Source organism: Microcebus murinus, chromosome 5 (genome assembly GCF_040939455.1).
Source record: "Microcebus murinus isolate Inina chromosome 5, M.murinus_Inina_mat1.0, whole genome shotgun sequence".
NCBI classification, from domain to species: Eukaryota; Metazoa; Chordata; class Mammalia; order Primates; family Cheirogaleidae; genus Microcebus; species Microcebus murinus.
In genome coordinates, this window is record NC_134108.1 from 97168950 (window position 1) to 97194266 (window position 25317).

The window sequence follows — 25317 nt, forward strand, 5'->3', positions numbered from 1 at the left end:
GTGGATTCCTATTTTAATTCCTCTCTAGGCTTAATTTTTCACATATGGAATGAAAAAGTTAGAATTAAAACCATTGAACTCAGAGAATCATTTTTGTTCAGGGTAGATGAACATTACCAATTTTAGGACAGGAGACAGATGTATGGAATATGTTAGAGTTAATTGTCCTGTAAGATCTTACCTAGGTTTTTATTTGGTGTGTGTACTTAGAAAATATAATTTCTGCCTCAATAGGCCTGGGGTGTGGTCCAAGTTTGTGTACTCAGGTGATGCTGATGCTGCCAGTCTGAAGACCTCATATTAAGTAGCAGTGCTTTACAACAATGCTTCTCAAACTTTAGTTCGCTTCATAATCACCTAGGAAACTTCTAACAACATATATTGCAGGGTCCTACCCTAGAATTGTTATGGAGATTCTGATTCAGAAAGTCTGGGGTGGAGCCTGAGAATCTCACAAGCTTCCTGATGACTAACTGATTGAGTACCACTGCTCTAAACTACAAACGTGCCTTGTATAATTTCATTATTTATTGTTGCCTTCACCAGATATTGAATAATGAAAATAATAGCGCTTTTGTTTTAGGTTAAGGAGAGTAAGAGCTATGAAAATCTTAAAAGGTTAAAATAACTAAAATGTGCTAAAATATAAAGATTTTATTTATCTATATTCTCCTTCACCTCAGTTATTCTAAGTTATGATAATTTTGCTCAGATTGACTTTGCTGTTAGAGATCATTGACCCAAGAGATGGTAAGCTTTCCTAACACAGGCACTATCAGAAATAACTTACTGTAAGATTTTCAAGGAAAATGTAATAAAAAAAGTGGTTATGCCATCTAATTGTTTATAAATGTGTACCTGAAAACTTTGCTGTAAATTAAAGTTGTGAAAAATTGTCTATATTTAAAAATACTGTGGGAGTGTGCTTTTTTAAAGGATGGCTGAACACACTATTGTGACTTTACTTCTGTCAAGAATGAAGCAATCAACTCAAGACTGAAGTGAGACAGTTGATGAATATTGCACATGACTTCTTTTAGTGATTTGAACATTTATGGATTCCAGCTGCCTACCAATGCTCATTCTACATTATGATTTATTGTCTGCCTTATTGAGTAGCCAGTCTCATGCAAGGGGCATTCAGCAGCCCTTGGCAGCCTGACTTTCTCATGGAAAAGTGATTCCTCCTCTTCTGAGATTTTTTTCCAACCTAGTGTAGGAAAATCAGGCTTTGGAGACAGGCAGAGCTCAGTTCAAATTATGCCACGGATATTGGCAGGATGACTTCCATGAGCCTCCTACAAAATGGCACCAAAATATCTGCTTGACAGCATTGCTGTGAGGATTAAAGACAATATAAACTGTGTTTTACTTAAGTAAAATTCCCAGTAGATAGCAGCTATTTTCTGTGAAGAAGCCATGTTTTCATAAGCTTCTCAGAGAATCACCTTTTTTCCAGACCAATATCCAATGGTCATGCAAAAATGACAATTGTTCATTAATAAAGATGGACACAAAAGATAGTAGATAGTGACTATAAGAATTGTATGCATTTCTGAATGCATATTTACTTAATACTTTTCATAATTAAGTTTGGAATTTCTAACATTAAATGTATCACCTACTCTAAACTTTAAACAGGCAATAATAAAATTTTATAGTAGTATAGATTCCAAATTAACTAAATCAAAGGTTAATATATTAAAAAACAATATATACTAAAGTCCATATTCAGTAATAAAGGCTGAAATTGGTGAAATGTCTCTGATAAACTGTAGAAAAGTAGTGATAAACATTAAAAAATACAATCAAATTGACTCCTCAACCAAAATAAACCTCTATCAAAGAAGGCAGATGGAGAATATTAAAGAAAGAGAAGAGCAAATAGAAATGAAAAAAGAGGCAAACTAATTACATGGTAGTGCGGAATGTGAACAATTAACAAGCTGTAATCAATATGGGAAACATAAGATTGCAGTTCATGACTTTGAGAATAAGAATTGGAAATGCAACTGATAAATGCGCTGAATGCTGTCACAATGAAAAGATTTTTCTCAACCTGCTGTTTGAGATATCTACTCTATTTAAAGAGCTGATTAGGGAGATTTGCATTTAAGAACCAGAAAGCCCTACAGAATCATATATAAGAGTGTAATTCAATAATAGAGGTTGTATCGATGAGTGTCAGAATTAAACCAATAATCTATGTTAGTTTTCAAAATATTCATAACTGGTCTTCAAGCATATCTTGTATGAATGCAATTATTAGTTGTCATTATGTTGACTATGATTAAATGTATTAAAATGTGCTCATATGTTGTCACCAACTATTAAAAATCGCTAAAATATAAAGTTTTACGTGGGTATAGCTAGTTGTGATTTTTCTTCATTGTACGGAGACAGACTGACAGAGTTTAAACCCATTTGACCATTTAATCTGTGACCATAACTTCCCAGAGGCTCAGAGATCAATATTATGGAAAGCATTAAATAAATAATATTTACAGTGTTCTTAAAACTGTGTCTGTCTTAGAATAAGCATATTGTAAATTCTTCTGCTATCATTCTTATTAAATATTTAATTGCTATTAGTCTTTTGGGAATTTCTGGCTTTGCTACTACTGATCTCACTCTGTTAAGACATTGGTATACCTCTGTCTCCAACATGGGCAAGCTTGCATCAAAGTGATGATTATCTATGTTTCTTTAAACCAGAGATTTGGGCAAAACTTACTGGGATAAAAGAGAGGTAATTTGGAGTTTGTGAAAAATGTATATTTCCACTGTACTAAACCCACAGACTTTCAGTTCCTCAAATGCTTAATGATATTCTTGCAGGATATATTAAACCTAGCTGGATTTTTACTGGTTTTCAGATCACAGGTTTTCAAAAACAAATCACCTTCAATAACTTACATTCACATTTACACAATCATCTAAATTTAGGAGTGTTCAATTCATGCACAACTTTTGTTTGATCTATTCTATAATCATCTTTCACTCAATCAATTGGTAGTCATTAAACAGAGCCCAAAAAAGGTCAATTGGTTTTTATGAAGAAAGGAAGTATTGTAAACTATAGATCACTTAACCATTTTGAAACTTCTTCCATAAAATAGATTTTCTTAAATAAAATCAACATATTTGTTGAGCTGCTATACCCTACTAAGAGAGGCAAATTTATTAATAGTTTATTAATATTTATTAACACATTTATTTATTAATATTTTATTTATTAATATTTGTTAACATTTTGATTAGTAATCAAAAATTATTAATCTTACTGAGGAGATTCACCCTTACAAATAGAGCACACTAAAAGGGTATCAGTATCTAAAAAATGCAGAGTTTTGCTTTCTGTTTTATCAGATCAGCCAAACACTGGATGTCATACTATAAAACTTCTTACAAAAAATGGCAAGGGGTCTGTGATCCTGAGTTCCCTTGTAACCTAGCATGCCCACTCAGAAATTTGTTTTGACTTTTGAAATAAAATATAATTATTAGTTATACTCTAAATTTATTGCATCCAATTGGGCTATGTAAAATAACAATATTCCTACTGAGAAATTAATTGTTTTGTGTCAATATATTCTGCATATTATATGCTTTATCTGACATTTTACTGCTTTTAGGCCACCATACAATAGTTCCACTGAGGTTGGAGATACCTAGATATTACAATTGACCCTTGTCTGAGCTTCCTAACTCATAACTGAAAGCTGAAGGAAATGATAGCTCATGTAAGAGCAGGCTAATTCTTTTTAGATAGTTATGAATTTTTCATTTGTCTCATCAGCTTCCTCTTTAGAATAAATAAGTAGGCAAGATAGATCTGGATTTGAATCCAGGCTCTGCCATCTAGTGGTTGTGAGACCTCAATTAATTCATCTAGAACCCTTATAAAATTAATACCGCCCACCCAAGACTTCTGTGAGGATTAAATAAGACATTGTATGCAAAAGTCCCGACTCCTAGTAAGGACCCCATGAATGTGAATTATTATAATTAACATCATTAACATTATAATTGCTTGATTAATAAATGGCACAATAGATAACTTGGTTTATCAAAATTGTCATTTTATTGCTTAAAAGCATAAAGGCACTGGTCTGAGTATGTGTCATGAGGGAAAAAACAACAAGTACTAAATATAACACTCTAGGTGTTGGAACTGCTGAAGGTATTGAGTAGATCAGAGGAGGGAAACAGAGAGAGACGGTCACAAAAGGACTGACATCAAATCCTATTTCACAATTTTTCTAGGCTGTGGCTGGCCCTGTCCTGAAACAAATGCTGTGTCATATTTCTATATAGATAAACACGTAGGCGTAAGATGGAAGGGAGAATCAACGGGTAGGTGATGGGAGTGGAGTTGGCAACAGACCCCTGGGCTCTCCTTTCAGTGTTTTAAATGCTAGGCTGCTCCATGTCTGCTTAAAGTCTACTTCAGAACAAATAGCTCTTTGGTACTTAGGAGGTAATTTTGAGAATAAATAGTAAGTTAAGACTTAATGGAAAGGGATTCTTCCTAATTTTTCTTCCAGAAAAGAATAAGAATAACAAAAAGGCCAGGCCATATTTTAACATTTGTGAGATGATAAAAAAAAATCATAGTAATCATAGAGAGTCAAGGTGGAAATGTTCCATTTCTTTCTCTACATGTGCGATGTTTTTATTCACAGATATTCTCACTTTATTAATCTTAAGTTTTTCCTCCACTAAAATAAGAAAATATAAGGGGAAAAATGCAAATGCCACTTTTCATTTACACCATTCTACTGTCCTCTACTCAGAACATAAAATTTGTAGTTCATTTGTGAGTAGACTTGGTCTGAGAAATAAATGAATATGTCTTTCCATTTTAACCTACACATTATCCAATTTCCCACTGAGGTATATCAGAAAAGACAGAATGGGAAACATTTAGTGGTGTAAGTTTATTTGAAAGGTTTGATTTTTTTTCTAAAGGATATTCTTCTAGTGCTAAGGTCTGCAAACTTTAGCTCGTTGGCCAAATCCAGACTACTATCTGTTTTTATAAGCATTATGAGCTAAAGATGGTGTTTTCCTTTTTAAATTGTTGAAGTAAAATTAAAAGAAAAATAATAATTTGGGCCATGTGAAAATTATATGAAATTCAAATGTTAGCATCCATAGTTAAAATTTGATTGGAAACAGCCATGCTTATTTGTTTATACATTGCCTAGGGCTGCTTTCATGCCACGTAGAGTTGAGTAGTTGTGACACAGATCATATTCGCACTCTCATTGCTTTGCACTGATGCTTGGTCCACTGTAAATCACAGGGACACAGTTATAATTCCACAACCTTTCTGGTGCCATGAATATTGCTGTACCAGAAGATTTTTTTTTTTTTTATTACTGTTGCAGGTCATGTCAAAACAAGAAGAGAATAAAGCAGCCTCTGAATATTGCAGTCTTGTGGTACAATGGAGTGTGGATTATTTTACCATCAAATTAAATGAAAAAATATTTGGATTTTTCAGCAATGATACGCTAGCTGTGCTAAAAAGAATAAAATGTTGACATTACCATACTCAGCATTCATCACATTTCTAACTCATAGAAAAATAACAATCAGAAAAGTAGAACATTTTAAATGGAATTATCTCGTTACAACAGAATTTCTCACAAAAATAAAAAGCAAAACTGAGGCTGCAACTAAATTTCTCAGCAGCTCACTTATCAGCCAGGCAAGGAAATCTATTTGCTGGTCTTAACTTTATGACATCATGACTGATTGCAGCAATTGAAGAAATGTAGCCAGAGAATGTAATAAGACTATCAACTTCTAGCATAGTTTTTCAAAGACTTGAAAACAATGGGAACAATATCAATAATCAGTAAAAAAAAAAAAGAAAAAGGCAAATGATCATGAGTGGTTTTTCTTGAGGCTGGATGAGTCAACAGATGTTATCAATATTAGTCAATTGTTACTTGTTAGAAAAGTGACTAGACAATTAACCTCTATATATAGTCTTGTGTGAAATAAATACAGGTGAGAATATTTTCAAAAAAGCAGACACAAACTAATTCAATGCTACCTAAAGTAGAATCTGTTAAGACGTCTTACAATTGATGGTAGTAAAATACATGAAGCAGAAAAAGATTTACTTCTAATACATATACATAGCTTGTGAAAATGTAAGGTGTTTAAACCCTATTTTTGTTCATTATATTATTTATCAGCAGTACTTTGCAGTAAATATTTGAATCTCTCATGAGCTACTGAACCAGTAGTGTCAACAGTAAATTTCATTCATTCTTGTGGCCTTAGCCATTGGCTGATTTTGAGCTTGAGGTCCACACTAAATTTTTTCTGAATGAAAACTACTTTCAACCATTATTAGCAAACACTGGGAAGTTTTAAAATTAGATTTTGTTGTAGACTTGACAAATATTTCTTAATGAACATTTTTTAAAAAAGAATGCTTATATGTGAAATGTATATTTCAGTAGTCATTTCAACAAAAATTGATAGTGTTTGAATCAGAAGTAATATCAAATATTCTATATGTCTTGTACTGTGGATAGTTAAAACAATTAACTAGATGGCCATTCTTACACAAATTGGTAATGCACTAAACAAAAATTCTGAGTTAAAATACAGTTACAGAAGCATTTTTCTGACCATGATGAAAATGCAAAGAAAATTTCCATACTCAAAATCCATTTATCTGTGCAACTGAGAAGTTTCCATGTAACCTTCAATTGAAAGTGATTAATCAGCAATGCAGTCACATGTTAAAAGTCAAATATCAAGAGGAGAATCTAGTAGAATATATAGCTGCCTCCCAAGATATGAATATGTTCAATTACATTATATGCTTATAGATTATTATCAGTATTTGTCAGCACCTATCTGTGTTAAAATACATTTCATAGATGAAATACAGAAAATCTTATTCCACATTAAGAATGGACATTTGCAATCAATTTTGATGGTAGAGAGTACTAAATTTAAACCCCCAATGTGTGAGGTTTTTTGCATTTTTTTTTATCATTACTATAACAAATTGCCACAAACTTAGTCATTTAAAAAACAACATCGATTTATTATCTAACAGTTTTGTAGGTCAGAAGTCTGAGTATGACATGGCTCACCTGAGTGTTCTGCTCAGAATAGAACAAGGCCAAAATCAAGGTATTAGCAAAGCTGTTTTACTCTCTGGAAGCTCTGGGGACAATGCCACTTGTAAATTCACTCAGATTTTTAATAAATGCAGCTCCTTGTGGTTGTAGACTTGAGGCCCTCATTTCCTTGCTGACTGTCAGCCAGGGGCCAACCTTTGCTCCTAGAAACTGCGCATATTCTTTCTCTTGCCTTCCATGTGCTCCTTCTACCTCTAGCAGGTAAAGTCGTTCATGTTTCTAACATCTCTAACTTTTGTTGCATGTATCTGACCCCAGCCTGAGAATTCTCTGCTTTTAAGGGCTCATGTGATTCGATTAGGTCCACTTGAATAAACCAGGGTAATCTCTTGATTTTAACCTCTATAATCCTAATTCTATCTGCAATGTCCCTTTTGCTATATAACATACTCAACGAATCAAAGGGTGAGGATGTGGACATATATGCAAGACCATTATTCTGTCAACAAAATCCAATTTGGTAAAATGTTGTTATGTCCCCAAATTTCATTATTCTTATAGATCTGCATTACAAAAATTATACTTTATTATTATTATTGTATTTTAAATTTTCTAACTTAAAAATTTATGGAAATTTGTTTTTTTTTTCCTTGTTATAGAAATACCTGCAAAATATCCTCTATTGTGTCTCTTGGTCTATATAAACATAAAATATCTGACACTTTACAGAAAAAGTTTGCCAATCCTTGACTTACTAAAAAAATACTTTGATGCAGACTTTCTAGAAAGAAGTTTAACAATATATTCCCAAAGCTAAAAAAACAAAAACAAGCCAACAAAAAACTGTGCAAATGTGCCAGAAATTATATTACCTTTTTCCCAGGAATCAAGTATGTGGGTGCTCAAACTTAGTAACAGCTTTCGTTTATTCAGCATCATTTATAAAGGCAGAAATTTGGAGCTAAGCCAAATATGTACCAACAGGGGAGATGTTTAAAAAAATGAGAGTAAATTCTTTCTGTGCTCAAATTATATTATAATAAATATAAATGAATATTTTTATCATTATTGGTTCCATGAATTTTAATGTTTTAATGATATAAATATATTATGTATTAAATAGAACTATAATTAAAAGCTATTTTTATAAAACTAATTGACTTAATTTTGTGGGAACATTAAAGAAGCAATAAAACAGACTTTGGTCTAAAGTGGTTAATCCTGAAATCAAGTTCTGTAAGTCTTGTTTAGCCCTACGAAGAAATTTTCTTTAAAAAGGGCTAAAAAAAAAAAACAGGGATTGCCCTTTGAAAGTGGGACTGAGAGTAGGAAGATATGGAGCAGGGTGTCCTACTTTTCATTATGGCATTTATGTACTACCTGATTTTACTTTGATAAAAGTATAAAATATGTAACTATGCATATTTATGTGTATGTATGGTTTATTCTTTTAAAAAAATATATGGTGCAGGCGGTCCTTTCATCGAGAAATCATTACAGTGTACAACACAGAAATTATTAAGGAATTGAGATATAATTAATTATTAAGGTTGCTCTCTTTGGCCAAATAGGCCAGAGTTTAAGTGAAAAAAAACATAGATTAAATGAATTTTTATAACTTGAGAACAATATTTCATAAGCCAGATTTTTCCTTTTGACTTTCATGTTCTAATCTCTTCCCTCTACATTCATTTCCTGAAAAGAAGACTCCTACACTCTGCTGGCCATAGAAAGCTCTCCCTTCCCATCAAGAAAAAAGAAATCTTTAAGCCAAGGCATTTTTTCTATGGCAAAAATCTGATACAGACAGCAGAATATTTTTCCTGGATAATAAATAGGCAAAGTAAGAGAAAGTCAAGAGATAGATAGTTGTTCTTAACAAAAAAGTACCCAAAGTATGTGAAGAACAGAAAATTCTTCCACTTAGCAACCCCAACATCAGAATGAACAGTGGCTTGGAGTAGGCAAGCCTAATTTGAAACACCAGTAATTTCCAGTTCTCTGAACCTCAGGACTAGTATCTATAATAATGAATAATGATTTCTATGCCACGGGGTTCTTCCATAATGAATTAAATAATGAATATAAATTAATTGGCCTGATATTTAGAACACAGTAAACATTCAGCATAGCTAAGTTTCTCTGCCAACAATTGTAAAATTTTTTCCCAAAACTGTACTCTTCTTAGTGTCCTCAATCAGATAAATAATATCTAAGCATTTCTATGTATGGCTATTAAATATATGCAAAGTAATCTAATTCAATTATCTATGTTTTACTTTCAAGTAATTATGTACTTCCTTTCATGTTAGATAAGCATTTTGAAGGCAAGAAGCCTATTGAGTAATTATTGTATAACTTTATATAATATGCACACTACTTCTATTGATATATTTGAATAAATGCATTCGGTATTCCACTTACTCCTCACGATAATCTATGAGGTGTGAGCTTTCATAATACCACGTTACAGATGAGGAGACTAAAGTGGTTAAATAACTAGGCCAAGGTAACACCACTAGAAGGTGACAAAGTATGGATTTGAGGGATTTGAATCCAGATTTGTCTGTGTCCCAGAGTCCAGATATTTATCAGGCTGTATTGCCATTACCCCTACAACAGAACGGAAGTGTTACTCTCATTGCTTCTGTGCTTATGGTTGTAAGTGAATTCAGGAGATATGCTATTGATTTTTAATGTATATATCCACATTTAATCCATCACCAAATTATATCTATTTTCACTTGTATGTAACTCTCGGATCCTTTCATTTTCCACCATCCCTGTCCTTATTACCCTGGCCCAGGCTTCCCTTGTCATTGGCTCTAACCTTTGTATTTGCCTTTTAAAGGGCCACCCACCCTTCATTCTTGCGGTCTCCAGTTCCTTCTCTACCCTGTAGCAGAGCTGCACTGTATTCAACAACTCAGTTTGTTCTTGAAACACTTCAGTGACTCCACATTGCTATGAGGAGGAAGTTCCATTCTTTGACCCCACCCCACCTACGCTGTGTGCTCTGTGAAGGTAGCAACCTCATCCAGCCTGCATAGGAGGGTTTTTCTACATGTTGGTTATTCGGTGAGTCTTTGGTGAGTGTGTTAATGAACCTGATTTCCAAGCCTCTTTATATTCTTGCACCTGCTCATTCCTTTATCTTTTGCTACTCTCACCCTTGAATTTATACTCTAGTGACAATGACCTTTGTTTAGATCCTGAAAATCAAGAAGAAGAGAAACAGTCATCAGAAACATACAAATGCTAAAAACTAGAAAGGTAAGTCCCAAGACCCAGATAATCTGTTACTACCAGATGCTCTGAGGATGGGGACAGGGTGGCCAGGAGTGCCAAACAAAGAGATATATGGGAACAAAAGGAGAATGGACATCAGGCAAACAGGAATAGAGACCCATAGCATCAATCACAAGCATCAAACCTCAAAATCAAAGGTAGTTTGTTGTGTCTTATCCTTAATGACATTTATATTTCTCTATCTTCCTTCTTTTATACTTTCTCTTACATTAGGAGAGCTATTCTAGAATGAATTAAGTGGCTATTGTGCTATTACGTGATTATTATGTGGCAGGCATTTTTCTAGAAATGGAGGGCACGAATTTAGAGAGTTAAAAGCATTGTCCACATACAGCCTACAGTCTACGTAGGAAGTAGACATAGATTACCTCATTACAATAGAATAAAGACTGAACTAAATTCTACAGCTGCTCAGCAAAGGAGGGGCGCTTTGCCAAAGATGAAATCTCACAGAAAGAGGTTTCATCACAGTTTCTATAAATGTCTACTGATTTTGCCTATGTCAACAAGACAACGAATTCCCCAGGATTTTAGTCTACGTGTTTTCTGGAGATGTGTCATTGTGTATGTGTGACATGCAAATAGTCATATGAGATTTTTAAAAAAATGTTTCCGTTTGAATATTAACTCATTTTATCCACATCACTTTTTCTGGCCAAAAAGCTGAATATTTCTCAAGGTCATAGTAGAATTCTTCACTTTGTTTGACGGGCTGAAGACCAAATTTTTGAATGTCAAATAGTCTGAGTTTTTCCTGTTGTCTAATGCCATTTCACTTACATTTTTCTGGAGAAATCTGTTTTCTCCATCGAGAAAACTCTATTTGAAATAAAGTCACATGCAGATTCTGTTACACCAGGAGTCAGGCTCTTCCACATCTTTCCTCTCAATCTCTACACCATCCTGAAGAGGAAAAAAATCATCACCAGGGGTTAAAAATCACACAAGAGAAGCGCCTGGTTCTTTCAAATTATGATCCCACGCTGACTGCGAATTCCACCCAAATCTCTTCATTAATATGCAGTAATGTGGGGTAGGAAGTTATTCAGAAATCACAGTTGCAGCTCCTAGGAGGGGTGGTGTGCAAAGTAAGGGGTGGGGAGCCGTGGGAGCACTCTACCCCAGGTGTCGGCAATAATAGCATTGGCTGTTGAAAATTTAAATAATTTAAAAGTGGACTAAAATCTGGTCTTCTTATTATTATCACCATGTTTTTTCATTCTAAACAATATCAGTGGTTAAATATTCCTCTTTGCTGGATTAGAACACACTTGCTATACCAACACCTCCCCTCAAGGTCCCCTTCTCATTGCGTATGTCTCTCTTTCTCCCCTGCCTACTTGGCCAGGGCTACTGTTACCAGAGCTAGGGAATATTGTACTCTTCTGTTACTGTCTTCTTTACAGTGATATGAATGTTGATATTGGTAATGCAATAATAAATATGGAGCTCGACTAAAAGGTAATATCCCCCCATTGCTTCCCCATTGGAATGCCTCTTAAGTGGTGAGTCTGATGCCCACTTCTGCTCAAGAAATAGCTGCATAAAATTCTTTAATTTTTCAAGCTTTGGTGGAAGAACTGCCTTGTCAAGGAAGAATATTCATTTTCATGGCCAAGACTGTGCATCATAATTAATGAGCAACTTGTCCTTAAGGAACAGATTTCTCTTTGGATGCAGTAACACCACCACAAGCTCAGTTTTGTAACCAACAACCCAATTTGAATGTAAGCACAAGGTTTTAGGAAAACATGCATAATTTCATAACAAATGTTATGAGAAAAATATACTACTGGGTTTATCCAGGAGAAAGAGATATATTTTTTTAGAGTAAGTTGAAGAAGGCTGTGTTAGGGACATTTCAGAAAAAAAAAAAGAATTTCTATTGGAAGAAAGGTATGAATGGAGGAAAAAAGTCAAGGGGGTAAAGAAAAAAATGTAAAAATCCTTCAGTTATTTTGTAGGTGAAGATCGATTGACTTGTATTGCCTTTGGATTTAAGAAGAAAAAACAAAAATAAATGTAAAAGTGCTTTTAAAACAAAGTATGGACTACTTCTTTCCAAATTAGAAAAAGTTTATTTAAATGATTCAAAATCTAGTGTGTACAAAGCAGCATGTCATCTTTGTGCATTGATCCAACAAGACTCTGCACCATACTGTAATTTGGCAGGCAGTATTTAATCTTCAGTCCAGCTATTCCTCTGTGGCCACAATATTCCAAGTATTTTTCCAGCCACTATTTATCTTTCTCCAGACCAATGACAAAGCTTGTGTTCTTGTGTACTGGGGCACCCCCAATCCTCAATGACTCTGTGCTTGATATTGTGCAAATACATGAGTCACTATAGAAGGAAGGCTGAGACTTGAGTAGAGAATCAGAGGTTGCACTTTGTTAAGATGTAGCAAACCTAGCAAATGAATCCCAGGAAATCAAAGTCCAGAATATCATAAAAATCACAGCAGGAGAAAAGTTAATGATCATCTAGTTCAATTCTATGTTATGAATACACATCATGTGATTGCATTTCACTTTATTATGCTTCCCAAATATTGCATTGTTTAGAAATTGAAGGTTTGCGACAACCTTGCATTGAGCAAGTTTATCAGTGCCATTTTTCCAACATGTGCTCACTTTGTGTCTCTGTCACATTTTGGTCATTCTCACAATATTTCCAACTTTTCATTAATATTGCATCTGTCGTAGTGATGGGTGATCAGTGATCTTTGATTTTACTACTGTAATTGTTTTCAAGCACCACACTCAAGATCCACATTCATAGAAGCCTGCAAACTTAATCAGGAAATGTTGTACGTGTTTGGACTCACCCAACACTCAGACTTTTCCCTGTCTCTCTCACTCTCCTCAGGCCTCCCTATTCCCTGAGACACATAATATTGAAATTAGGCCAACTGATAATCCTACAATGGCCCCTAAGTGTTCAAGGGAAAGGAAGAGTTATACATTTCTGACTTTAAATTAAAAGCTAGAAATAATTAAGCTTAGAGAGGAAGGTAAGTCAAAAGCAAAGATAGACCAAAAACTAGTCTGAGAGAGGTGAGGAAGCTACAGAAGAAAAGTTTGAAGCCGTCAAAGGTTGGTTCATGAGGTTTAAGGAAAGAAGTCATCTTCATAACATAAAAATACAAGGCAAAGCAGCAAGCACGGATATAGAAGCTGAAGTATGTTATCCAAAGATCTATCTGAAATAAGTAATGAAGATTTGGATTGATAAAACATCTTTATACAGAAGTAAATGATATCTAGGACTTTCATAGCTAGAGAGAAGTAAATGTCTGGCTTTAAAGCTTCAAAGGACAGGCTGACTCTCTTGTGAGGGAATAATGTGATTTTAAGTTGAAGTCAATGCTCATTTTCTATTCTGAAAATCTTAGGGCTCTTAAAAATGATTTTAAATCTACTCTGCCTGTGCTCTATAAATGGAACAACAAAGTCTGGATAACAGCACATCTGTTTATAGCATGGTTTACTGAATATTTTAAGCCCACTGTTGAGACCTACTGCTTAGATAAAAAGATTACTTTCAAAATATCACTGTTCATTGTGAATGCACCTGGTCACCCAAGTACACTGATGGAAATGTATGAGAAAATTAATGTTGCTTTCATGCCTGCCAACAACATTCATTCTGCAGTGGAGCAAGGAGTAATTTAAAATCTTATTATTTAAGACATTTCATAATTCTATAGCTGTCATAGGTCATAATTTCTCTGATAGATCTGGGCAGGGTAAATTGAAAACCTTCTGGGAAGGATTTGCCATTCTAGATGCCATTAAGAACATTTGTGGCCGGGTGCGGTGGCTCATGCCTGTAATCCTAGCACTCTGGGAGGCCGAGGCGAATGGATCGTTTGAGCTCAGCAGTTCGAGACCAGCCTGAGCAAGAGCGAGACCCCATCTCTACTAGAAATAGAAATAAATTAGCTGGACAACTAAAACATAGAAAAAAATTAGCCGGGCATGGTGGCACATGCCTGTAGTCCCAGCTACTCGGGAAGCTGAGGCAGAAGGATCGCTTGAGCCCAGGAGTTTGAGGTTGCTGTGAGCTAGGCTGATGCCACGACATTCTAGCCTGGGCAACAGAGTGAGACTCTGCCTCAAAAAAAAAAAAACACTTGTAATTCATGGGAGGAGGTCAAAATATCAACATTTGCAGGAGTTTGGAAGAAGTTAATTCCAACCTTCATGGCTGACTTTGAGGGCTTTAAGACTTCAGTGGAGAATATAACTGGAGATGTGATAGAAATAACAAGAGAATGAAATTAGAAGTGGGGTCTTAGATGTGACTGAATTGCTGCAATCTCATGGTAAAATTTGCATGGATAAGTTGCTTTTTATAGATTAGCAAAGAAAAGGATCTTTTGAGATGGAATCTACTCTTGGTAAACATGCTATGAACATTGTTGAAATGACAACAAAGGATTTAGAATATTACATAAACTTGGTTGATAAAGTAGTGCATGGTTTGAAAAGATTGACTACATTTTGAAAGAAGTTCTACTGTGGCTAAAATGCTATCAAATAGCATCACATAGTACAGAGAAAATTTTCATGAAAGGAAGAGTCAATAACTGTGGAAAACTTCACTGTTGTGTTATGTTAATAAATTGCCACAACCACCCCAACCTTCACCAACCCACTACCCTGATCATTCATTCAGCAACCATCAACATGATGGCAAGACCCTCCACTGGCAAAAAGATTACAACTTGCTCAAGGCTCAGATAATCATTAGTGTTTTTTTTAGCTAAAAAGTACTTCTTAGTTAAGGTATGTATATTATTCTTTCACACATAATGATATTGCACATTTAACAGACTACAGTATAGTACAAACATAACTTTTATATGCATTGGAACACCCCCAAATGTGTGACTTGCTTTATTGTAATGTTTGCTTTATTACAGTGGTGTGGGACCAAACCCAATACCTCTCTGATATTGAGGTATGCCTTGTATTTCTTTGTAGATATAAATCTAAGGCTTATTGACATAGGATGATTTGACCAAAGTGACATAGTGGTTAAATAGCACAAAAACCTAACAAGTAGTTAAGAAAAAGGTAAACCTTGATTGAAATCTTTTCTAGAATTTTAACCACTGTACACCATAGGAAAATACTGCTTCTGGAAAAAATTATGTACTTATGACTCATTTCTAAATGGAACAAAAGTGTCTACAGCCTTTTCCTTTTTGTATACATAGTTGGATATTTTACTATTAGAATAAGAATTGTGCTTATTTTGGGTTTTAAGCATAGATGGCCCAAAAACATGGTAAAAAGACTGAACCTATGTACCACATAGGTTCTGATGTACAATCTTATATAAGATGAATTTTAGGTTACTAATTAATCAAATCCAATCTAAACTTCTTATTACTTTTATTAAGACAAGATGTTTTCATGTATTCCTCAGGTCAGTGAGATACATCCCATATAGCTGTGATGATCAGAAATAGTGGATTTTCTGGGTGAGAAATATATATTTGTATCTTATTTAAAGATAATTTTCAAAATATCAGTAGACTTTCTTTGTGTCCCATTATAAATCTTTTAACATAAATGAATTAAAAATTCAGAAAAACAATTCTTTCATCAGCTTCTAGCTCCATTTCCCATTCAGAAAGCATATTTTCCAGAAGCAAATGCACTTCATGCAGAAAATCTCAGCACTGAGTTTAATGTTAGAGGCCCAACACCCAAATATCCACACCATCATACCATGCTTCTTTTTAAAGAAATATTGGTTTAAAACAAAACGAAACAAAATCAATCCTATATAAACTCCCATATGACAGTGTGCTCAGAGAGGAGGCTGGCCCCACTCCCAGCTCCAGTGTTCATTCAGATTGTTCTCAGCAAATCACCACATTATCATTCCTCTCACCAGTGACTGACATAGACATGGGCATGGGAAATGAGATTTAGGAGGAAATCTGAGCCAGGCGTAGTGGTTTATGGCTGTAATCCCAGCACTTTGGGAAGCTGAAACAAGAGGATTACTTGAACCCGGAGTTGGAGACCAACCTGAGCAACATAGTGAGATCCATCTCTACAACAACGTAAGAAAAATTAGCTGGGCATGGTGGCGCATGCCTGTAGTCCCAGCTACTCAGGAGGCTGAGGCAGGAGGATGGCTTGAGCCTAAGAGTTTGAGGTTGCAGTGAGCTATAATGATGCCGCTGCATTCCAGCATGGCTAATTGACCATACCCTGTCTCAAATAAAGAAAAAGAAGGAAAGAAAGAAAGAAAAGAAAGAAAGAAAGAAAGAAAGAAAGAAAGAAAGAAAGAAAGAAAGAAAGAAAGAAAGAAAGAAAGAAAGGGAAAATCTTCTTCACTCTTAGAAGAGAAGCGCAAGCTGAGGCAGCTTCAGCTTCTTCCTGGGGATCTCATTTGCCTAGATGAGTTGCCTGTATAGCAAGTACCAGCACAGAGCTCATGCTCTGAGCATGGGCAAAGCAGATGAGGAAATGGACTTGAATTCCTAATTACACCCTTGAATCTTTAAGTTCATCAGCTCTGTAACTGCCATTCTTCTGGACGTTATGTTTATGCGAGTTAAGAAATGTCCTTATTATTTAAACCAGTTGCAACTGCAGACATCCAAAACGCCAAAGGCCAAAATTGTCTCTCAAACTTTCTCAGTTGTGCCTCTCCTGGATACAAGAGACCCAAGCCAAGAGCTGTGGCTAATCCCAGGCAAATTCCTTAAAGCCATCACAACAGGAGGACAAAGAACATTTTCTCAAAGTCCACAAACCAGCATTGCTTGAGGTAGCAGTGGCAGAACAAGTCCTATGTGACATGACAAAAGCAGGTCAGACATTAGCCTTACACACATAATAGGGAATTGGGGTAAACAGGACAAAAGAATCCAGAAAGAGGGGGAGAGAGTCTGCTTCCTAGTCATCAAATTCATCTCCTCTTCCCCCTAGGTGCACAGCTAAACTTCATTATGCAGCCTCCTGGAAGGTTAAGTTATAATCAGAGAAATGCATGCATGAAGATGTGATGTGCTATAAAGACCAAGACATAAAAACCTCCCAGGTGTGCTCCTCTAGGCTCTTTTCCCCCTCTCAACTAGTTGGCTAGGAAATGACCTTGGGAATGACCTTAAAGTCAAAAGTTGAAGATGGATGAATGACTTTGTGGAATCGAGGGCTCTGTCTTCTAACTTCCCCCATGCTGACCAGAAATATCCACAGCGACTGCTAACCTTGAACAAGATATACACTTTGTATTATACCACTCGTTTTTGGAGACTTCTTTGTTAGAATTGCTAGTATTACAGCATTAATTGATACAGCAGACTTACAGAGTTTCGGTGAATAGTGATGTGAGTAAAACTGAACAAGTGGGTTAGCGTAATCCAGGTTTATAAATAAAGAAACAGAATCAGAGAGTTAGGTGTCTCACCCAAAACACCTAGGAAGTAAATTATGGAACTCACCTAGAACTCAGCTGGTCTACATCCAAGTCTAGATCCTTCTGGTGTTCCATCTTGCAAAGGGCAAGCTAATAAATCCCAACTTGATTCCAAGTCCTGATAACTGATATTGACCAAGAGTTATCAGAAAAGACAAATTCTGTATGAAATAAACAGTATCAATTAATGTGTTGTTACTGACTGGCCCCTACCCACTGCTTTCAGCCTTTTGTTAAGCTTTATTTTAAATCATATTTGCAAGAATTATCATGTGATCAATACCCACTGATGTTTTGGTGAAAATTAATTTTGTGTAGGTTGATATGGAATATTGCTAACATTTCCCTTCTTTTTAGCATATAATTTATCTTTCTAATGTATCCCTAACAGTATTTAACATTAGCTTTTCACAGCATTGAAACTGAATAATCATACTTTTTTCCTTCCTTTAAAAGAGTTTTTCTAATAAAATATTGGTATGTTTTTTTATGTATTTATTTTTATTTCACCATATTATGGGGGCACAAGTGTTAAGGTTACATATATTGCCCATGTCCCCTCTTCCCTCTCCCACCCGCCCAACACCCGATAAATGTTATTCCTATATGTCCACTTAGGTATGTTTTTATTATAAAAAAGCAATTTAAAAATCACCCAGAGAGTCAGGTTTTTCACTATTGGAATGGGAGATTACAGATAAATAAGGGAAAGGAGTTAAAGTGATCTATGTGACAATAGAGTTGGAGGCGTCAATATAAACTCCTATTTAGCTTAATATAGGTATAGATGGTTATATAAAGAACTATTTACAGATATGCATATGCATGGCTTAGTATACACTCATGTAATTTTCTTGCTCTGTTGGCTGGAAGGAATTAGAAGCAATGACACCCAAATAGCACCCCAATAGTATATCTAGCATTCGGATCTCTGTTTCTCATACCATTTTCCAATAAAACAAACCAGGACTCCTTGGAGAAGTGGCTAATTCTAACGCTGATGCAGGAAACATATACAAGATGAGCCTGAAGCATATTGTAGGACCAGAGATTAATGGATACTTTTTAGAAAAGGAAAACAGCACCCCCAATAATGGGTGTCAAAGAAACATGGGAGCTAAGTGAAAGAGCTCCCAGTTGGCAAAGTTGAAACAATTTGAGCAACAAAGTAGAAGTGAGTTGTAAAAAAGAAAGGTCCATGAGTCCATATCAATATAAATAAAGGATTGAATGACTGACTATATAAATAGAATAGACAAATATCTTGTTGCAGGAGAATTTCATATAACTTATATACATTCCAACTTCAAGGAGAAAGGAGGTGGAGCTTAAATTCCCACGCCTTAAGTGGAAGCTATACATAGTGACTTACCTCAAAAAGAGTCAGTATGGAAGATGGTAAAAAGATTAACTTCACAGTGGAGAAACCTGACAAACATTACTTTACATGAGTGATCCCCAGGTTCAAGGTGATAAGTCACTTTGACGAAATATACATTTGATGTGATGTGATAAAAATGGCACTTTCCTTCTGTGTTCTTCTTCCTAAAATTTCCTAACCCCAGTCTCATCATGAGAAAAACATCAGACAATTTCCAATTGAGGGACATTCTACAAAATACCTGACCAAATACTCCTCAACACTGTCAAGGTCATCAAAAACAAGGAAAGTCTGAGAAACCGTCATGGCCAAAAGAGGAGCTTCTAGAGACATGAAAACTAAATGCAACGTGGTACCTTGTATGGGATCCTGGAACATAAAAAGGACATGTGATTAAAACTAATGAAATCTGAATAAAGCATAAACTTTAGCTAATAATAATGTACTGATATTGCTTCATTAATTATAACAAATGTACCGTTCTAATGTACGATATTAATAATAGGGGAAACTGGGTATGGGTTATAAAGGAACTTTCTGTTGTAAATTTTCTATAAATTTCTTACTGCCTGTAAATTTTCTATAATCTAAAGCTGTTCTAAAATTAAGAAATTTATTATTTTTAAAAAATCACCCACACCCCATCCTCTAGCAATAAGCATAAATATTTTAACACAGACTTTATCTTTTTTCCATGAATATATTTTTATTTTTCAAAGTTTCATATTGTATGTCATTTTTCACTTAACATTTAGTGAATATATTCCCATGCCGTTATAATTCTACAGCATAATTATATTAGAGCAGTTCGTTTTAGGAATACACCACACATTATTTAATCAGTTATATAGGAGTATTTTTATTCTTTCCTAATTCTATTAAAGTCATTGTGTAAGGAAGTGTGAAAAAAATAGAGAGAATAAATAAAGAGGAAATAATACTGACATATTTGTTTATTAAAAGAAGAAGTAAGCTGTTTGATGCTACCAAGGGAAATGCCATAGGCTAAGGAACGAGATAGCCAGATACCAGTCTCAGCTTCACAAATATTTAATAACTCTAAGTGTGGCCTGGAAGTCACTTAATTTCTACAGTTCCTAGTATAGTGTCCTTATATATAAAAAGGAATAGAAAATTTATTCAACAGTGTCCATTCCTAAAATCTATTATTGTATATTTTGCAAAAAAGCTATTAGAAAATTTCATGTAGAAGATATGACCAAGTGTAGGTAATGTAATAGAGTGTTGAAAATGGATAATAGATACATTTCCTCTTTGCTGTATAGTCAAAAATTTCCCATCATGTGGCACTAATGGAATACGTTATACGAAATGATATGAAGATCTGACAGCTGGATGCAAAGGGGGCTCTTCCCACTGAAGGAGAACATCTATCAATGCTGCAAGGAGATCTGAGTTCAGCCAAACACAAGAAAAGACAAGTCTTACAAGAGAATGAGCTTCCTAGAAAAATGAGTGAGTTCTTAGACGTGAAGAATGTTGTAGCATGGGCCAGATGGAGAACTGTCAGGGATATTACAAAAGCTGTTACTGCACTCAGTAGGAATTCAAACTGAATGGTCACCAAGGTTACTCTCAGTTTTAAAAGGCGGGAATTTTTCTTTATATAGATGACACCTTCTCTTAGACTCTTGTCCTTAAGCACTGTCCCTGCTTCTGAGCTCTCTGCTGTCTCATTGGTCTCTTAACTGAAGAATCAATTCCACTAGAGAAAATAAAACACCCTTATTAAGAGATTGAGTCCTTTAGCTTGTCTGTATGCACAGACGCATACCTCTCTAAGCATCTAATGAAGAACGGGCACTTTCACGGTTATTAAGAAAGTGTGCACGAAACATCTCTTGAAACTCAGTCTTCTCTATGAGGTCATTCCACAAAGAACAGAAGCTTTTTGGAAAGTAGGTCTCCAGTTCGCAATCAAACTTTAGAATCTGTCCTCGAGATTTCTTCATAACCCTTCCAGAGCATGAACTCGTGAAAGCCCCATTGGGTGAAAGATAATACACCCGCACACACACTTATGAACAGTAAAGTTTTTGAAGTTGATCTGATCCAAAGCTGAGAGTTCCTCATTTTCATACTTTGGGGTGCGGAGGGAGGACCTGTTCCTGGTGGGGGTTTCTTTCTTACAAAAGACTCTTCACAGTTTTCCACATCAAGCGACTCCAGTGTGTTTTCCCACTACCCGCACCACTTTCTTTCTTCTGGCAAAGACTACCTGATGCGCGCCTGGAAGTGTCCTGTTTCAGGAATTCCACTCACAGGAGAAAATTAGCCTACATTAGATGGCTTGAAACAAAGTCCTCAAGGGTGAGGGAGGGAAGAGAACAATGGCTCGTGGGGACTGAAATCAGCTCTATGAACTTTCGGTCCTTAAACCTCAAAGAGTACAGAAAGTGGACGTAATATTTTATGAGAAACCACATAATGCCTGTACATCCTCACTTTCAACACGCACCCACCCCCCTCCCCAAGCCACTGGCGACTGCTACTGGCAAATGCCTCCTCTCCGGCCACCAGAGTTGGGAAGGGCTCCGGGGAGCCCCAGTGCCCCGCAGATGGCTGGGGTCTCCGGCAGCCCCCCGCTGCGGCGGGCCCGCCTGTGAAACGACAGCGTGGAAGGTGCGGCGAGGAAAGCCCCTGCATGCTTTGTGGCATGTTAAAAATGCAGCATCATCCTCTCTGCTCCCTTGCTTCCCCAAAAAGCAGAATTCATTCGAGGGCACAGGGAAAGTGGAGGGGCAAGGAGGCTGCCTCCTGGAGCCCTGGAGCCCTCTCCCTCCACGCCCCCTCCTTCTTGGGGCTCTAATGGCCCCTGCTCCAATGGGGCAGCAGCACCTTCCCCATTTCCTCTCCCATTCACTACAGCAGGGAGGGAAGAGGGAACACAAAACTCTAAAAATAACTGTCAGCATCTTAAAAAAAAAAAAAAAAAGGAAAAGCTCAGCTGCCCCCCTCCCCCTCAACCGGCTCCCGCCCTTCCCTTGGCCCTCCTCCCCTCCCCCTTTATGGGGCACATGTCTGCCTCTTACAACAGCGAGGCACATGGTTCCAGTTGGGCGCCGAACCCCGCCGGGACCGGGAGGAAATTCACATCCGTGGGACGCTCCGCGCGGAACCAGCTCCGGCGCGAGAGGCCCGGGGACTGCAGCAGCGAGATGAGGGGCTAGACCGCGGGGACGCGGCTCATGCGGTGAGAGGCAGCGCGGGAGGCGGCGAGGGCGCGGGGAGGCCGAGGAGGGGTGGGCCCCGCGGCGCCCCCGCAGCCCCCGCCGCCCGCCCCCACGCGCGCCGTGGCTATTCGCCCGCCCTGCTGCAACTTGCTGCAGTGTTTGAAAGAGTAGTAGGAGCGCATGGAGGTGGGGCCGGGGAAAGACCAGGCGGAGTGGCTGGGGGGTGAGCGCGCGCAGGGGGGTGGGGAGGGGAGGCGGCGGCGGCGGCGGGGAGGTGGCCCCGAGGGGGTGGGATGGGGGAAAGCGGGATAGCCCGGCGCTTACACATGTCACATGTGCTTTTTAAGACGGCCGGGAGCGCCTGCGAGCTGGATCTGGTGGAGGATGCTGCGGCAGGTGCTTCGCAGAGGGCTCCAGTCGTTCTGCCACAGGCTGGGCTTGTGCGTGAGCCGGCACCCGGTCTTTTTCCTCACCGTCCCCGCAGTCCTGACCATCACCTTCGGCCTCAGCGCGCTCAACCGCTTCGAGCCCGAGGGCGACCTGGAGCGCCTGGTCGCTCCCAGCCACAGCCTGGCCAAGATCGAGCGCAGCCTGGCCAGCAGCCTTTTCCCCCTGGACCAGTCCAAAAGCCAGCTCTATTCGGACTTACACACCCCTGGGAGGTATGGCAGGGTGATCCTCCTCTCCCCACCCGGGGACAATATTTTGCTCCAGGCTGAGGGGATCCTGCAGACCCACCGAGCCGTGCTGGAAATGAAGGTGAACCACAAGGGCTATAATTATACTTTTTCCCATCTGTGTGTGTTGAGAAATCAGGATAAGAAATGCGTGCTGGATGATATTATTTCAGTGCTAGAGGATCTCAGGCAGGCTGCCGTCTCCAATAAGACAACAGCCAGGGTGCAAGTGAGGTATCCCAACACTAAATTAAAGGTATGCTCCTTCTGCATGCTTCTGCCAATTAAAGAGGCAGCACTTCATTTCTTGCCCTAAACAAGCAAAGAAAATGCAGAGGTCTCATCCTTAAGACTCAGAAGCTAATGCTTCTTTCATTTGTGGTGGTGGTGGTGGGGAGGAGGGAGATGGGCAACTGAGGGAAGAAAAGAGGCAATGAATGGTACGGCTAGATATTAAGAAATTCAAGGCCAAACAAAACAATGCCAAAAATTAAAAAAAAAAAAAGGAAAAAGAAAAAAAAAAGTTATTTCTGAGACCCTGCAATTACATCTTTGTTCAGGGTTAATAAATCAGTGAATGGAAGGGGGAGGGGGAATCCTGAACAATTTGGGGGATTTCATTATGGGCTCAATGTATTTCTTATTACTGATTACACGTCCACCTGGTGCCATATCCACCTCTTTCCATCTTCCACCTGGCTTGATTTGGGCATGTAAGGAGTTTGTATTTTTGGTGCCCTGCGAGTGTGTGTCTGAAAGCAGTGGGTTGTGAATGTAGTAGGGATTCCAGGAATTATGTGTATGTGTGTTTGCATAGCAAAAGAAGCAGGAATTTTCTATGTATAAAAATAGGGATGTGCACTTAACTGATGGAGTAGTTTACTGAGTCCTGTTATCCTCCTTTCCCATAAAAAAAAAACCAAACCAAAGCAAGATGATTATAACAGCCCATTAATAAAAGAAAAAAAATGCAGTCAGCAAGAATTACAAAGAATGATTGTTTCAGCATTAAATATATTGTGCTGTTTAGACTCTCCATTTAAATGTTGTTGCTCAAATGAGATTTCTGAACTCATTCTACACTGTCAGGATTGAGCTGCTGCAGGCAATGAGGCATGCAGTCTCCAGGTGACTGAAGTTTCAGGGACAAATGTGACTTCCAAAAGAGTCACTGCACCATTTGCATGCTTGACCCTGTGCATGTTCAGAAGCTGCATAACCAAGAACTCCCAGGACAGGTGTTTCCCAAGAAGAAGAAATGTTCTTTATTTTAATGTGCGTGAGGATGTGAGTGTGCTTCCATAGAGATAATGCAATAGGAAGGACCCCAGTATTAAGAATAGATGGCCTAATGTAGGAAATCACTAAGATTCCTGTTTGTTTATTTAATATAGCCAGCATTTGTACACACCCAAAAATAACTTTTTCAGTATTTTTGAGAGACAATAACTCTTTTGCCTGAATTCGAAGTAGGATTTAATGCACTTAGCAACTAGGGATTCCTTGGGAAATCTCACAGCCTGCCTCCTTTTAACGTGGTGCCCTTGTTTGAATGGATGCAGAGGCTGACAAGGGTTTCAGCTTTGCAAAGCTGAGCAGCCCCTTGAGGTTTGGTGAAACTAGACAGATGATTTATCAGCCTTCAGTCTAGGTAAGGGCTTCCCTGCCTTACGCTTATCGACAGGAGCATGATGGATATGTGTGGTCAGGCAGCATGCTTTTCGTTTCCTGAATCTTTTGCCATCCACATTGTTGCTGGTTAGGAAAAGCATGTGGTAGAGAGGTAATCTTCCAAGCCTGTGCTCTTTTAACTGAGTTCTTTCCTGTGCCAATTATCTGGAGTAAAGAAAGATTTGAAACTGTCATATTTAAACTTCAGTTTGTTTTCCCTATTAAGTGAACTTGGCAGTTCATTAGTATGAATTATTGGTTGGGTCCCACATTGCCTTTATTCAGCAGTATTCTCCAGGTTGTAAGAGTTTTGTCCAGTCAGCCACTGTGGACATTTTGTCCATTTGGCAATATTGTCATGCGTTTATAGTACAAAGCCTTGAGGTATTTAACCCACTCATTTAATAATCATTGTGCTCCTCTGATTTCCTAGGTGCTCTTCTAGGTACACAAGACAGAGTTTGGGGCAAGAAAAGCAAAGTTCTTCCTCTCACAGGGCTTAAAAGTAGTAGATGTCTGAGTG

General features: G+C 37.5%; 1 protein-coding gene across 3 annotated transcripts in view; it reads left to right on the forward strand.

The window, feature by feature from the left end:
* PTCHD4 (patched domain containing 4) overlaps positions 1 to 25317 on the forward strand; it is a 260638-nt gene that overhangs the window by 13923 nt on the left and 221398 nt on the right. The window contains exons 2-4 of one of the 3 annotated variants that reach the window (XM_076003306.1): positions 8954 to 8958; positions 21487 to 22466; positions 22794 to 23205. In XM_076003306.1, coding sequence (XP_075859421.1) covers positions 22462 to 22466; positions 22794 to 23205 — 417 coding nt within the window. In that variant the 5' untranslated portion in view covers positions 8954 to 8958; positions 21487 to 22461. Of the gene's footprint in view, positions 1 to 8953; positions 8959 to 21486; positions 22467 to 22779; positions 23380 to 25317 lie in introns of those variants that run through there. The other 2 variants (XM_020286987.2, XM_020286989.2) reach the window with 2 other exon arrangements.